Source organism: Schistocerca cancellata, chromosome 8 (assembly GCF_023864275.1).
Source record: "Schistocerca cancellata isolate TAMUIC-IGC-003103 chromosome 8, iqSchCanc2.1, whole genome shotgun sequence".
NCBI lineage: Eukaryota > Metazoa > Arthropoda > Insecta > Orthoptera > Acrididae > Schistocerca > Schistocerca cancellata.
The window spans coordinates 288,319,434-288,334,255 of NC_064633.1; the positions used below are offsets into that span (position 1 = coordinate 288,319,434).

Here is a 14,822-nt window from a genome sequence, read left to right on the forward strand (position 1 = left end):
GCTACACGAATATCGTATGAATTTTCTCGATAAGTTGATGTTCTTTCTATTCCAGACTTCAGTGTCAAGAGAAAGATATCACGGACAAAATTAAATCACTCGGCTGAAAAGTCTGACATCTGATAGTTAACAGCAGAATAAATTTACTGACGAAGCGGTGGCACTGACATGGATAGTCTTAACGAATTCGCATTTCGTAACTGCGGAAATCCGTCAGTCTAGTTCTCGTAGTGTCTCCAAAAGGGTTAGTAATTAATGAGATTTCCAATTCATTTGATGTGTTTTCATCAACTGTTCCCAAAAGGATTAGTAATTAATGAGATTTTCAATTCATTTGAGGTATTCTCAACGAATTTCGGTGACTGATGCTATAAGAGACGATCAAAAAGTTTCCGTTTTAGGGCGTTGCTGCGGCTTACATGCAACGCAGCTCCAATCCGATGTGTGTATATAAGTAACGACAGTAGGTATTTGTGTGACATTCCTGTCTTTTATAAGTGCATGCGTTAAATGCGGAAACGTGGAGAATGGTGACGATATTTTGAAATATTTCTAAACAAGACCAGCGTGTTGTTAGTCTTTTCTAGGCCACCGAAGAAGGAACACCGGTAGACATCCATCTGAGTATGTAGAAGGTGTATGGAGCAGCACGTCTGTCGAAAACAATAGTTGCGGAACGGTGTTCCTAGCGGTATTAATGCTTCATGTTAACGCATGTCCCCATATTGCAAATGTCGTTACGCTGAAGTTATGCCAACAGAAATTTAAGACAATCATACACACGTCCTAGAGCTCTGATCTCTCTCCATGCGACTATCACGCCTTCGGTCGTTTGAAAACGCTCTTGTAGGGTCGATGATTGCTGTCGGACGGGAACGTGCAGCAGGCAGTTACGGACTTTTTCACGCAACAGGACAAGGTGTTTTACTAAACAGTTATCTTCAACCTGGTACGTCGGTGGGATGACTGCCTTAATGTTTAGGACGATTTTTTCAGACTGGCATATCGATTCTGGACAGTAAGGCTTACGAACGGAAACTTTTCTATCGCCCCTTTTAATGACCTTGCGCTCGTGCGCCCGCGTGCGTGCGTGTGCACGCTTTTGTGTGTGTGTGTGTGTGTGTGTGTGTGTGTGTGTGTGTGGTGTTGTGAGACAACCGAAGGTGTGGATGTGTTAATAAAATTATAAAGCCAGAATGTACAGAATGCTGATCGAAGTGAAGTGTGATATCTTATTTTGTGAATGAGTTCCTAATGAAAACAGCTAAAATTAGAATAACTATTTTCTGTGATCTCCGAGACAAAGGTAGAGAGAAATTACATCACGGTACTCGTTGCCTGAGGAAATATTTTTGACTGGTTTTAATTTTGACGTAACTGCTGAGTGTATTAATGGGACCCAGCAGTATGTCGCAGCCTATGGTTTGTAACTTCCTTGGAGTAGTCGACACTCAACGTTCACGTCGGGTAGTCAGTGTGTATGATATTACGTTACGTAATATTAGATGTAATCCTTGACTGTCGCTGGACACGGAAAGAAGGCAAAGATTGGCATTTAATTTAATTTATGTGCAGTATATTGGAAAGATAACATAAAATGTATGCGCAGTTGCCATACTAATAACCTTCAGCTGCACAATGGAATGACGACAGTGAGAATCTGTGCCGAACCTGCACTGGAACCGGGATTTCTTGCTTTACGCGACTGTTCGTCTTCACTGCCTATCCGTCCACGACCCCTGGCCAAACACGAACTTCCATATGTCGTCGTCACTGCGTCACAACCTGTACTCGTACGCACACTAGGTAATTCCCTTACAGAAGAGGACATTTTGATTGAAGGTCGCTGGCTGCTATCGGCGGATAATACAAGGCTACAGTGCCTATATTGTTAAGAAGAACGCTGCTACGTTCCTTCGAACACGTATCGCTCCTCTTAACAACATAGCCACAGCAATATCACACTGAATAACTTCAAACTAGTGTTCTACACAGCGAATTCTAGGTGTAAACTAACCTAAAGCACTGAACATAAAAATTCCTCTAGAGATATTCTTCAACTGAGTAGATGGAGTTGCCCAACAGAAAGTTCTCTAACCGTATTATATACATGACACTTAATGTCTTCTAGTAGACTGTTCATCACATATGTAACCACGTAGCACAATCGCTTCAGTACTGCAGAAAGTGCTCTGTGTCATATTAGCGAGAGACTTGCACTGAGCAATGACGCACAGAGAAGAGAGGTAAACACCTCTCTCGGCGATTGTCGTCTCAATCCTATAGTGCCTTCCATAGTATCAGAAAATATTTGTTTTATAATCTTTCGTAGATTTATATATTTACTAACAAATGGAGTCCATGTCGACTAATATTCACTCTTTCCTTCAGATATTATTCATTCCCTTTATCAATAAAAATATTTGGTGCATAATTCATTTTAATCATCGAATCTAATTTTGGCTCTTCCTACTTTTCTCAGTGTTATTTGTTCCTTCCTGTTCATCCCGCTTTACATTCTCAATTAGTGTTACAATTTACTGCTTGATTCACCCTGTAAGTAGAATCCTGCCCGAAACTTTTAAGTCTAGAATAACTACAACACATTATACGTCACTATAACACAGCCTTGCTTTTGGAATATTTGCTTTTATTGTGTTTCATTAATGTAATATTTTTTAAAATTTATTTACCTATCATGAATTTTTCATTTCTGTAAACACTGCAGGCTAAATATGAGAAATCTATTTGTTATAAATGAAATTTTAACTGAAAAAGTTAAAAACGATTTGGCCGTATGTGTTTAGCTGGCACTCTGGCAGTGTCAAAGACTTAGTGTTATACTGAGTCACTGATATTTTCTGAGTGGTAGAAAACGAATATTTTGGAGTGTAGACGGTCTCTGATAACTACGCAAGCGTGTGAGATGCGCTGGTACAGCACATACGGATACGTATGTGAGCACCAACTCCTTTTGGTTGTGAGAGGCGCTGCAATTTGCAAGCGCCAAAATACATTGGTTAGCTATAATAACGCTTCAAGAGTAATAAAAGGAAGTGTGCTGGTTGACCACACCAATTGGAAGGAATATTTCCATTGTACGACGAGATATTAATTAACAATTTTTGCACTCAGACTTCATAAAGCCAGATCATTCGGTTTCTAGTTTCGTATTAGTTGTACGCTTTTCCATATCGTTTTGGTTGATTTTCTTCAGATCGATGCGTCAAATACACATAATCACAGTCGATTATTACGTATATTGGATGAAGTGGGCAGGTGGACTTTGTAACTGTAAGGAATTAAATGTAGCACTATACTCCAAGAAATATTTTATTTGTACAAAAATTGGTACACAAAATCATAGTTATCAAATAAGAGATACAATAAATATCATATAAATAAATAACAGGAAAGTCATTTTGAGAAAACACTTGGCACAAAAACACCACATGCAGTACATGATGAGAAGTGTGGAAAAACTGCCCTCATTGAATGCATAACGGTATAACGTCCCACTACCACATATGTGTGAAAGATTGAAATACGTTTGGATAAATGGCAGAGGATGGTGGCAGACTACACAAAGTGAAAGATTAATAGAGAAGAACATTTTATCCGTGTACGTGTTAAAGGAAAAGTAGAATGATAGTGGGTCAGGGGAAAATTACGTTGACGTGTGAAAGTGGATGTATTGCAAGGTATCGACACGAATTAATAGATGTTTCCCGTTATCTGGAAGAGGACCGAGGAGTGAACGGCTTCTGGACCAACTTCCTCGTCAGCTGTCACTGAGTTAGCGGACTGGGACATGGTGGCCCATCGGGCTACCGCCGCCCTCCTTGCAGGCTGTGCAGTTTGTGGTAGATGCCTCGCCGCTGTAGCAGCTCCGAGTGCTTGCCCAACTCAGCCACGCGGCCTTCATTGATGACGCAGATGACATCAGCATCCTGGATGGTCGTCAGACGGTGCGCGATCGTGATGCAGGTGCGTCCTTCCTTCGCCTTGTCCAGCGCCTCTTGCACCACCTGTTCCGCCAGAAGATCGATACTTGTAATCTACAAATTATAGTCCACGTAGCAAATTAAGGGAAAAAGATCGGTCCAACGCTTGGTTCCACACATATAGGCACATACCATGGTGTAAATTAACGATAATGATCAAACTTGGCAGTTATGTTGGGAGTTCGAAATAACACAATACATTTTTTTTCTCTTTTTGCTGGAAAGGAGGGCACAAACTTATATTACGTGTACAAAGTGAATTCCTGACAATTATAAGTGAAAAAATAAGAATAACCTCTAAGATTCAAAATCAATGAAATCTCTGATTGGAAAAAATGCCAAAAGACTAAGAAGAATGTGGTTATGGAAGTAAGCAGTGATTTCCTGCTGAAACTGATTGTTGTTATTTGTGCGACAGCTGATGTTGTTGCTGTTGTCATCTTCAGTCCAAAGACTGATTTGATGCAGCTCTCCATACTACTCTATCTCGCGCAGAAAAAAATAAATAAATAAAAAATAAAAAATAAAAAAATAAAAAAACTTCTGCAACCCACATCGTTCTGAATCTGCTTAGTTTATTCATCTCTTGGTCTTCCTCTACGATTTTTACCCTTCACGCTGCCCTATTTTCTCTCCGGAATATTTTACCCAAGAGGACGCCATCATCATTTAACCATACAGTACAGCTGCATGTCCTGGGGAGAAATTACTGATGTAGTTCCCACTTGCTTTCAGCCGTTCGCAGTACCATCACAGCAATACAGTTTTGGTTAATGTTACAAGGCCAGATCAGTCAATCGTTCATACTCTTGCCCCTTCAACTACTGAAAATGCTGCAGCCCCTTTTCAGAAACCACACGTTTGTCTGGCCTCTCAACAGATATCCCTCCGTTGTGGTCGCACCTGCAGTAAGGCTATCTGTCTGGCTGAAGCAAGCAAGCCTCCCCACCAACGGCAATGTTCGTGGTTCATGGGAGGGGGAGGGGCGACGACGTGACGTCATTGAACAGTTACTCCGTTCATTTTGAAATGTATGTTGTGTTACAACTATTTAGTACTCTACAGCATCCTAACATATTACAAGTTTAATTTTTTTCCCATCTTTTGCTACTGTCAAGAATGCTGTCACAAAAAACTTTCTCTATCGGAATTCACAATAATATTTCTGGCATTCATATAGGCAGCGTTATAATCTTAATACACTGCTGTTCCAATTGTCTTTATTGCGTTGCCAATGAAACATATATATTATTTAACCACGAAGATTTTCAGGAATAGCAACAATTTATTTAAATTCTAATTGGTCATACGTGAAAAGAGTATGGAAATGGGTATGAAGTCCCATGCTTCTTGACAGAGCGTAGGGGAAAGATGCGGGAGACCCGCACCACCGTACTAGGCAAGGTCCTAGTGGAGGTGGTTTGCCGTTGCCTTGCTCCGACCGTAACGGGGATGAAGGATGATGAAGAAGAATAAACCAAATAAAACAAGTAACTTTGTCATATTTCAGTGGCCTCTCTTGGGGTATAAACACAAATAGAGCTGTGTTATATATCTTATGAGTCTACGAATTTTATTGTGTTGACTGATGAAATATTAGTTCATAAGACACAGTTTTTTTCTTTTTATACATGCATAATTATAGGAGCAAATGCTGCTTTTATAATCACAACCTTCTCTTAATGCTACATCCATTTCATACTGGCTTTTCATGTAACTGTTACACAGATGTTAATTTGTTTCGTGCAGAATGGGTCCACATCCTCTATGTAAAAGTACAGGATTTCATTTTGCGCTCTGAACAATTTTTACGAGTTGTTGTGAACTCAATCTAAAAAGTTAATGTCAAGAGTGTGCTATCATACTCACTTAAAACATGTTTTATAATTTGTCCGTATACAGGGTGTTACAAAAAGTACGGCCAAACTTTCAGGAAACATTCCTCACACACAAATAATGAAAAGATGTTATGTGGACTTGTGTCCGGAAACGCTTAATTTCCATGTTAGAGCTCATTTTAGTTTCGTCAGTATGTACTGTACTTCCTCGATTCACCGCCAGTTGGCCCAATTGAAGGAAGGTAATGTGGACTTCGGTGCTTGTGTTGACATTCGACTCATTGCTCTACAGTACTAGCATCAAGCACATCAGTATGCAGCATCAACAGGTTAGTGTTCATCACGAACGTGGTTTTGCAGTCAGTGCAATGTTTACAAATGCGGAGTTGGCAAATGCCCATTTGATGTATGGATTAGCACGGGGCAATAGCCGTGGCGCAGTACGTTTATATCGAGACAGATTTCCAGAACGAAGGTGTCCCGACAGGAAGACGTTCGAAGCAATTGATCGGCGTCTTAGGGAGCACGGAATTTTCCAGCCTGTGACTCGCGACTGGGGAAGACCTAGAACAACGAGGACACCTGCAATGGACGAGGCAATTCTTCGTGCAGTTGACGATAACCCTCATGTCAGCGTCAGAGAAGCTGCTGCTGTACAAGGTAACGTTGACCACGTTACTGTATGGAGAGTGCTACGGGAGAACCAGTTGTTTTCATACCATGTACAGAGTGTGCAGGCACTATCAGCAGCTGATTGGCCTCTACGGGTACACTTCCGCGAATGGTTCATCCAACAATGCGTCAATCCTCATTTCAGTGCAAATGTTCTCTTTACGGATGAGGCTTCATTCCAACTTGATCAAATTGTAAATTTTTACAATCAGCATGTGTGGGATGACGAGAATCCGCACGCAATTGTACAATCAGGTCATCAACATAGATTTTCTGTGAGCGTTAGGGCAGGCATTGTTGGTAATGTCTTGATTGGGCCCCATGTTCTTCCACCTACGCTCAATGGAGCACGTTATCATGATTTCATACGGGAAACTCTACCTGTGCTGTTAGAACATGTGCCTTTACAAGTAAGTCACAACATGTGGTTCATGCACGATGGAGCTCCTGCACATTTCAGTCGAAGTGTTCGTACGCTTCTCAACAACAGATTCGGTGACCGATGGATTGGTAGAGGCGGACCAATTCCATTGCCTCCACGCTCTCCTGACCTCAACCCCCTTGACTTTCATTTATGGGGGCATTTGAAAACTCTTGTGTACGCAACCCCGGTACCTAATGTAGAGACTCTTCGTTCTCGTATTGCGGACGGCTGTGATACAATACTCCATTCTCCAGGGCTGCATCAGCGCATCAGGGATTCCGTGCGACGGAGGGTGGATGCATGTATCCTTGCTAACGGAGGACATTTTGAACATTTCCTGTAACAAAGTGTTTGAAGTCACGATGGTAGGTTCTGCTGCTGTGTGTTTCCATTCCATGATTAATGTGATTTGAAGAGAAGTAATAAAATGAGCTCTAACATGGAAAGTAAGCGTTTCGGGACACATGTCCACATAACATATTTCTCTCTTCGTGTTTGAGGAATGTTTCCTGAATGTTTGGCCGTACCTTTTTGTAACACCCTGTATATTTGCAGGATGTGTCCATCTCTTTATAATTAAAAGTGTAAGGAGAAAATGAAGTGATAATAAAATGAAAGCCAAATTTTGAAGGAGACGCTCTACATGCTGACGCCATCAGTCAACTAGAAGGTACATCTATGTATAATTTTTGAACGGTTATTACCTCAAGCCCTTAGTAGGTATAGATAATAATTTTGATGTAGAACCTTGTCTCGCAAGTTAAAATATTTTGGTGAGTAAACCTTCTAAAATATTTTGTAATTATTAAAACTTTAGGATTCTCATGTTACATAACAATACCCTGTCATATGTTCAAAAGTGGTTCAAATGGCTCTGAGCACTATGGGACTTAACTTCTGAGGTCATCGGTCCCCTAGAACTTAGAACTATTTAAACCTAACTAACCTAAGGACATTATAGACATCCATGCCCGAGGCATGATTCGAACCTGCGACCATAGCGGTCATGCGGTTCCAGACTGTAATGCCTATGATGATAGATAAACTCCAGTGGAAGACTCTGCAGGAGAGACGCTCAGTAGCTCGGTACGGGCTTTTGTCAAAGTTTCGAGAACATACCTTCACCGAAGAGTCAAGCAGTATATTGCTCCCTCCTACGTATATCTCGCGAAGAGACCATGAGGATAAAATCAGAGAGATTAGAGCCCACACAGAGGCATACCGACAATCCTTCTTTCCACGAACAATACGAGACTGGAATAGAAGGGAGAACCGATAGAGGTACTGAAGGTACCCTCCGCCACACACCGTCAGGTGGCTTGCGGAGTATGGATGTAGATGTAGATGTAGATGTAGATGCCTAGAAATGCTCGGCCACCCCGGCCGGACCATCCATGTTAATTACTCTTATCTGATGATGACACATGCCGAAATATCGTAACCGGTACAAATATTTTAGTTAGTAATGAAGAATGTTTTATTTATAAAATATTGTTTAAGTGCTCTCACGTTACCACCATAATCGGCTTTTGGTGAGTAACACGTAATTGGCGACTAGTTTCGGTGGGAAGTAGTTACTTAAAGTCCATTTAATTATGAATTATAATAAAAACATCTTGGTACGACAGGTGAACGCGTAATGCGTCTTATTCGAGTTAACACTATTCTTTGATATGGCATTTTACTTGTTAACATATCCTACCAAGGTATATTGATTATAATGTATGTTAACACCGACTTGAGATGTAGGTTCCCACCGAACCTAGTGCCGAATGAAGTACCAACTACTAAAAGGAGCTTACAGTGGTAACGTGAATTTAGTGCAATGAAAAAGAGCTGTCGAGCACGTTAAACAATGCGAGGGAAAACTGAAGTGAAGAAGTTAAAAGACATTGCAGACACATACAACAATTAACCACGCAATAAGAGCACTTTAGTAATCCTCATCGAATCGGTTGCATATGTAATTTAATTATTCAGGCAAAGAGGAGTACTATTCTTGTCGCCTTTCGCCTTTAGTAATACCGAGAGGCTGTAATCAAAGCTGGTATGCGCTGCCTTAAGGCCAAATGCAGCCCTGATACGACAGGTGTAGCGCTGAGATAGTCAGTTAAGCGGATGCCGGCGTCACTCACCTTCTCGCTCTCAGCGTCGAGGGCCGAAGTGGCCTCGTCGAGCAGCAGGATCCGCGGGTTGCGGACGAGCGCCCTCGCGATGGCCACGCGCTGCTTCTGCCCTCCGGACAACTGCGTGCCCTTCTCCCCCATGCGGGTTTCGTAGCCCTGTGGACAGACAGCGATCGCTTGCAACAACAGTGTTGCCACGCATGGCTTTCAGCTTAGTGGTCAACCTCTCACATTGCTGACACAAGTACCCTGCAATATCTATAACTGTCGGATTAAAGTAGAAAAAGCAAACATCCTTACCTCCGTGTCTAACGTTTCCTAATGCAGGAGACATCATTGGAAATTATAAATTCTCAGAAAGCAGTCTAAGATAAAGTACAAGGATCGGGGAACCACCAAATTTGTTACCCGATACTGTGGTTTTATCAAGATCCAACGATTACTATGCTAGGAAGTACACAAAGGACATAGAAATTCGAAAGTACAATACCAATCTTAACTAATTAGAAGAGAGATTGAGTATGTTGTCTTACGCTGTCGATAACACGCAAGTCATTCAGCCTCAAGAGGTTGGCAGTAACTCATGTGCCACTACCGAGCCCACGTTAAAGGATGTCAGACCCACGCCAGTCCAGACCGATAGCGGAGTTCACTGCGTGCATTCGAAGCCTAATACTTAGCCTCACCTCTCTGTGTATTATCTACGTCGAACTTGCGTATGTGAAGGAACTACTGGTATACAAATGGACTTTCTGAACTGAAGTTGAGTAAATCAGAGTTAATAATATATTAGGTGTGCTTATCACATGGTTCAAATGGCTCTGAGCACTATGGGACTTAACATCTGAGGTCATCAGTGCCCTAGAACTTAGAACTACTCAAACCTAACCAACCTAAGGACATCACACACATTCATACCCAAGGCAGGATTCGAACCTGCGACTGTAGCAGTCGCGCGATTCCGGACTGAAGTGCCTAGAACCGCTCAGCCACAGCGGCTGGCGGTGTGCTTTTCATTATTTTGCTCTCTGTCTCAGCACGCACCTATTCCTAGCATCCACTCCTGTAGCGACCCACTGTCTTATTTAGACAAGATGTGTGTATTAGCAAACGGCGTCAACTCTTCCACTTTACGAGCTCCGCAACAACTCGGCGCGACTGCACGATCTTCGGCAGAGATCACATGACGTCATTGTTCATCCGCTGTTTGAATACACATAAAATGTTCATTTTTCCGAGCTTGTTTACGTTTCAAACTACCTCCTGAGTATTTATGGACTCTGATAACGTCTCTAGCACAAAGATTAGCCTTAGACTACGACCTAATGCTTATACCATTAATTACAGTAGACAGATCTTGCGTTACGAAGGGTGAAGGGAATATAATCACTACCATTTTTAACTTGTACAATTATTTAGCAGTATCATAGAAATTGAAAGCTGAGGGGAAGGGGGGTGGGGGGAAAAGAAACCGAGTGGTCTAAGGCGCTGCAGTCATGCACTGTGCGGCTGGTCCCGGTGGAGGTTCGAGTCCTCCCTCGGGCATCGGTGTATGTGTTTGTTCTTAGGATAATTTAGGTTAAATAGTGTGTAACCTTAGGGACAGAAGACCTTAGCAGTTAAGTCCAATAAGATTTCATACACATTTGAACATTTTTGAGTAAAAGAAAGGGAAGGGAAGGAACTAGTGATGCCAGCTGCGTCGGAAATTTATGTGAATTCAACGGCGATGATTGAAAATGCCTGCAGGACCGGGACTCGAAGCCGTGGCCTTTTGCTTTCTAGACAATGGCGGACACAGTGTTTATCGCAACTGCACGGACTACCTCGGTACACTCACCAGCTGATCGACATTCCCACCTACCGCCACCTTTCCGCAATCCCCTCCATGTACGCTCAATTTTGATTACCGCTGGAGGTCGAACGTAAACGTGCATCAGTGAAGGTTGTGGATTCGTTGCCCATCGAGGCGAATAAATTATATGGCTACATGGTTTGTATCTTTTCAAATAGGTTCGAAAGAACAGACACAACGCATTTATATATTTAGTAATAGACAAAGTAAAGGAAATTACAGAACTGTAGTGAAAACGCAGAGGAAAAAGCTAAAAGCTAAAATAGCACAGCGTATATACGTCGTAGCAGACTGCCGGAAAGCAAGGAACAATTGGGTAGTACTGGCAAAACGAGGTGGCGGAGAAGTTTAGTTCATACAGCAGTAATGATAGCAAAGAAAAGGGATGTTGCAACGTAATATAAATAACGGACATAAGAGTCGCGAAGAACAAGTGGAAGAAATGGCCAGTTCCATTTGTCACAGTATTACGGTCGATCTACACTAGTCCAGTGCCTGGTCGACCATGGCTTGCACAAAATTGTAAAGATGACCCACAGTGTCAAAGCGTTCTAGATAATTGTAACACAATGAATTATTAAAAAATGGAGATAGGTTTGAGCAAACAGCTGACACGGCACTAACCAGAATGTATTTCGAGAAACTAGACTTATCGTCTCGGCTGCTAAGAATATGACAGAGTGAAGAAAAGTCAGTCGTCAGGTACGATTCTTTTAACGACCGGCCTGTCGGTTTTGCTGTCTCCAGTTTATTTTTCCAATTAATCCTACACACTGTAATGGTTATTACACATTCACATTACGTGGCTAACAGTACCCATGAATGGAGAGAAAAATACATATCATTTGTGGTAACTAAGGTCTGATTGCTCGAAAATGTTCAAATCACATTCTACCAACCAAATTACTTTGATCAATATACAAAGGCTAGCTGCTACTCAAGTACGGTACAAATAAAATTACAAATGTAACCATTAACAATCCGAAAACAAATACTGGAAAATGTTTTACTGAATATCAACACTTCTGTAATATTCTAATGTATCACAGTGTCTTACTTATGTAAACAGGATATCGCATCAAAAATGATTTTGTGATGTCAATTAAGTCGACAGTTTATAGTTCTTTATCTTCTAAGTTTTACCTAGAGCAGTCATTACTTTTTCATATCTGTCTCTCTCTGAACCAATATTCTTTTTTTGGCTGTCTCTGTTTTATTTTGTTTAGTAACAATATAAGATTTATTGAGTTTTTATCATTATTTAAATATTTTCTAAATGGCGTTCACTGAAATGCAAATTCCTAAAGTCGGTTCAGGTTTAGTTTTAGTGAAAACTGTCGGTATTCGCTTCCTCTTCTGTTAATAGATAAAGTTCATACGCACACATTAAATTTATCTTCTTACCCCCATACATGAAGATTCCAATACAACAATAATTGAAAACCTTTATTCCTGATTTCGATTCTCAGAAGAGATACTAATGAATATCTACACGAGTAAATTCTTCTCCCAATATCAGGTCTCAAAATTTTCCTACACAAAAACAGTGACCAGTGCAGTTTTCTCATACCTGCGGCAGAGAGGATATGAAGTTGTGTATGTTGGACTTCTTGGCGGCTTCGATGATCTCGGCCATGGGAACATGCCTCTCGTTGTCGCCATATGCGATGTTCTCAGCGATGGTCCTATCAAACAGCACCGGCTCCTGCGAGACGATGCCCATCTGATCCCGCAGGTTCGCCATCTTTACCTTGGACACGTTTCGGCCGTCCACAGACTGTCAACAGAAGAACACTCTCTTATATCAATATTACCCATACTTTCGAATTACAGTTACTTGGATAATTGTTACTGGTCGTTAATTCACCTGAAAGTAAAACCGAGATTGGACAGCGAAGACACTTGAATTATCAGTGTTCAATATAAGAATAGATTTTGTTCCGTACATGTAAATCTATACTCTACGAACCATTGTGAGGTGCATCGAAGACGCTACACGTAGTTTATTGTAGCGTTAATCTATCTTCCCGTTCCGTTCACAAGCGGAGCGTTAAGGTAATTAGATGTAGGAAGACTCTGTGTGAAGTGTTTTGTATGGAATTTTAACTGACATCCTCTGCGACCTATGAATATAAAAGTTTGAGACAATACATGATGTTTCTGCGTGGAACACAGTTGTTGAACGTTTGTAAGTTATTTCACTCGAGATACTCATTCTTCAAGTGTTTGAAAGTTATGATTTTTCAACATTTATGTTACGTTATCCTCTTAGAAAACCTGACTTCTGACCATTTGCACTGCTCTACTTTTTATGCATTCCATGTCTCTTCTCAGTACGAACGGTTGTGGATACCATAAATCAAGGACATATTAAGTTTTGGTTTCAAGGGTATTACGTGTTCTACTTTATTTAATGTTTTTAGAAGAGGTATACCTTACTGTGGTATTATTCCTGAGCATGGTTCTTTTAGAGAACGTCAAACTTGCACTGAATCGAAAGTTTTTTGAAAATGCAGAAATACTAAATTAGCATGGTTTAGAATATTCGAAGCACTGATATCGTGTTTGCATAGCGTGGGTTTCCCATTATAGATGTTTCCCGAAACCAAGCTGGCTTCCATGAGAAGATAATTATTTCCTAATAGATCATAATGGCAAAACCGAGTATATACTTTTTCTTTGCTCTTATCAACTTTTGATAGTTCACAAGTTACACTGAACGTCTGCAAAAGTATGTGAATGATTGCGTTGTGATTTTTGATACTCGTAGAGTCCATATCGATATGGTCACAAAGACTAATCAGTTGCGATGCTGATTACGTATGGACTTCGTGTCTGTATTCTGCGTGCGACTTGGACAGTCCTTGATTGTTACTGTCAATATACAGTAGTTTAACAATTGCTTCAGCTGAACTGTAATTGTGGCCTTCATTCCATGACTGATCTGAAGCAGCTCTCCAAGCTAGTCCAACCTGAGCTAACCTGTTCATTTATGGATAATTACTGTAGCCTACAATCAAATTCAAGCTCTGTGTTCCTCTGCAAATATTACACCTCAATCTTCCTTTTATTACGAAACTGACGATGCCTTGATGCTTCACGATTACCCCATCAACTTATCCCTTAATTAAAACAATTTGTTCCATAAATTTCTTTTGCCCCCAGTCTGTCTGAGTACCATCTCATTCGTTATTCGATCTGCTCAAGTAATATCCTAAGTACTTCAGCAGTATCACATTTCAAAATCTTGTATTCTCTTCTTGTTCGAACTGATTATCGTCAACATTTCAGTTGCGTACAAAGCTATTCTGCATACAAATAGGCTCGCCTTCGGGAACGACTTCCTACATTAAATTTATTTTCGATGTTAACAAATTTCTCAATTTATGAAACGGATGTTATTATCCGTCTGCACTTTATATCCTCTCTATTTGTGCGAGCATCAGTTACTTTCCTGCCCTAGTAGCGAAAGTTACGGACTGCATTCAGTGTCTCTTTTCTTAATTCTTTGGGCATCATTTCATTTAATTCACTAAGTTTCCATTACCCTTGTTTCACTTCTGTTGATGTTCATCTTATAACTACATTTCAAGATAAGACCCATTCGGTTCAACTGCCATTGGAAGTTCGTTGTCATGTCTGATAAAATTATAATGTCGTCATAAATCCCCAAAATTTTTATTTGTTTTCCCTGAAGTTTAGTTCACTTTCTAGATTTCACAACGGTTTCCTTTACTGCCTGTTCACTCTACAGCCTGAACAACATTAAGAAGAGGTTACAGTCCTGTCTCACTTCATTCCCAAATACTGCTTCCCGTTCATGCTCTTAGACTCTTACAACTGCAGTGTCGTTTATGAACAAATTTCAGACACACTTCTTGCTCCATATATTTTATCCTGACT

The 14,822-nt window shown here is 40.8% G+C and overlaps 1 protein-coding gene across 2 annotated transcripts in view; it reads right to left on the reverse strand.

The window, feature by feature from the left end:
* Positions 1–3,358: 3,358 nt before the first annotated feature.
* LOC126095086 (ATP-dependent translocase ABCB1-like) overlaps positions 3,359–14,822 on the reverse strand; it is a 146,067-nt gene continuing 134,603 nt past the window's right edge. For both annotated transcript variants that reach the window (XM_049909771.1, XM_049909770.1), the window contains 3 exons: positions 12,490–12,696; positions 9,074–9,220; positions 3,359–4,028 (listed from right to left, as the gene is read on the reverse strand). In XM_049909771.1, coding sequence (XP_049765728.1) covers positions 3,828–4,028; positions 9,074–9,220; positions 12,490–12,696 — 555 coding nt within the window. In that variant the 3' untranslated portion in view covers positions 3,359–3,827. The remainder of the gene's footprint in view (positions 4,029–9,073; positions 9,221–12,489; positions 12,697–14,822) is intronic.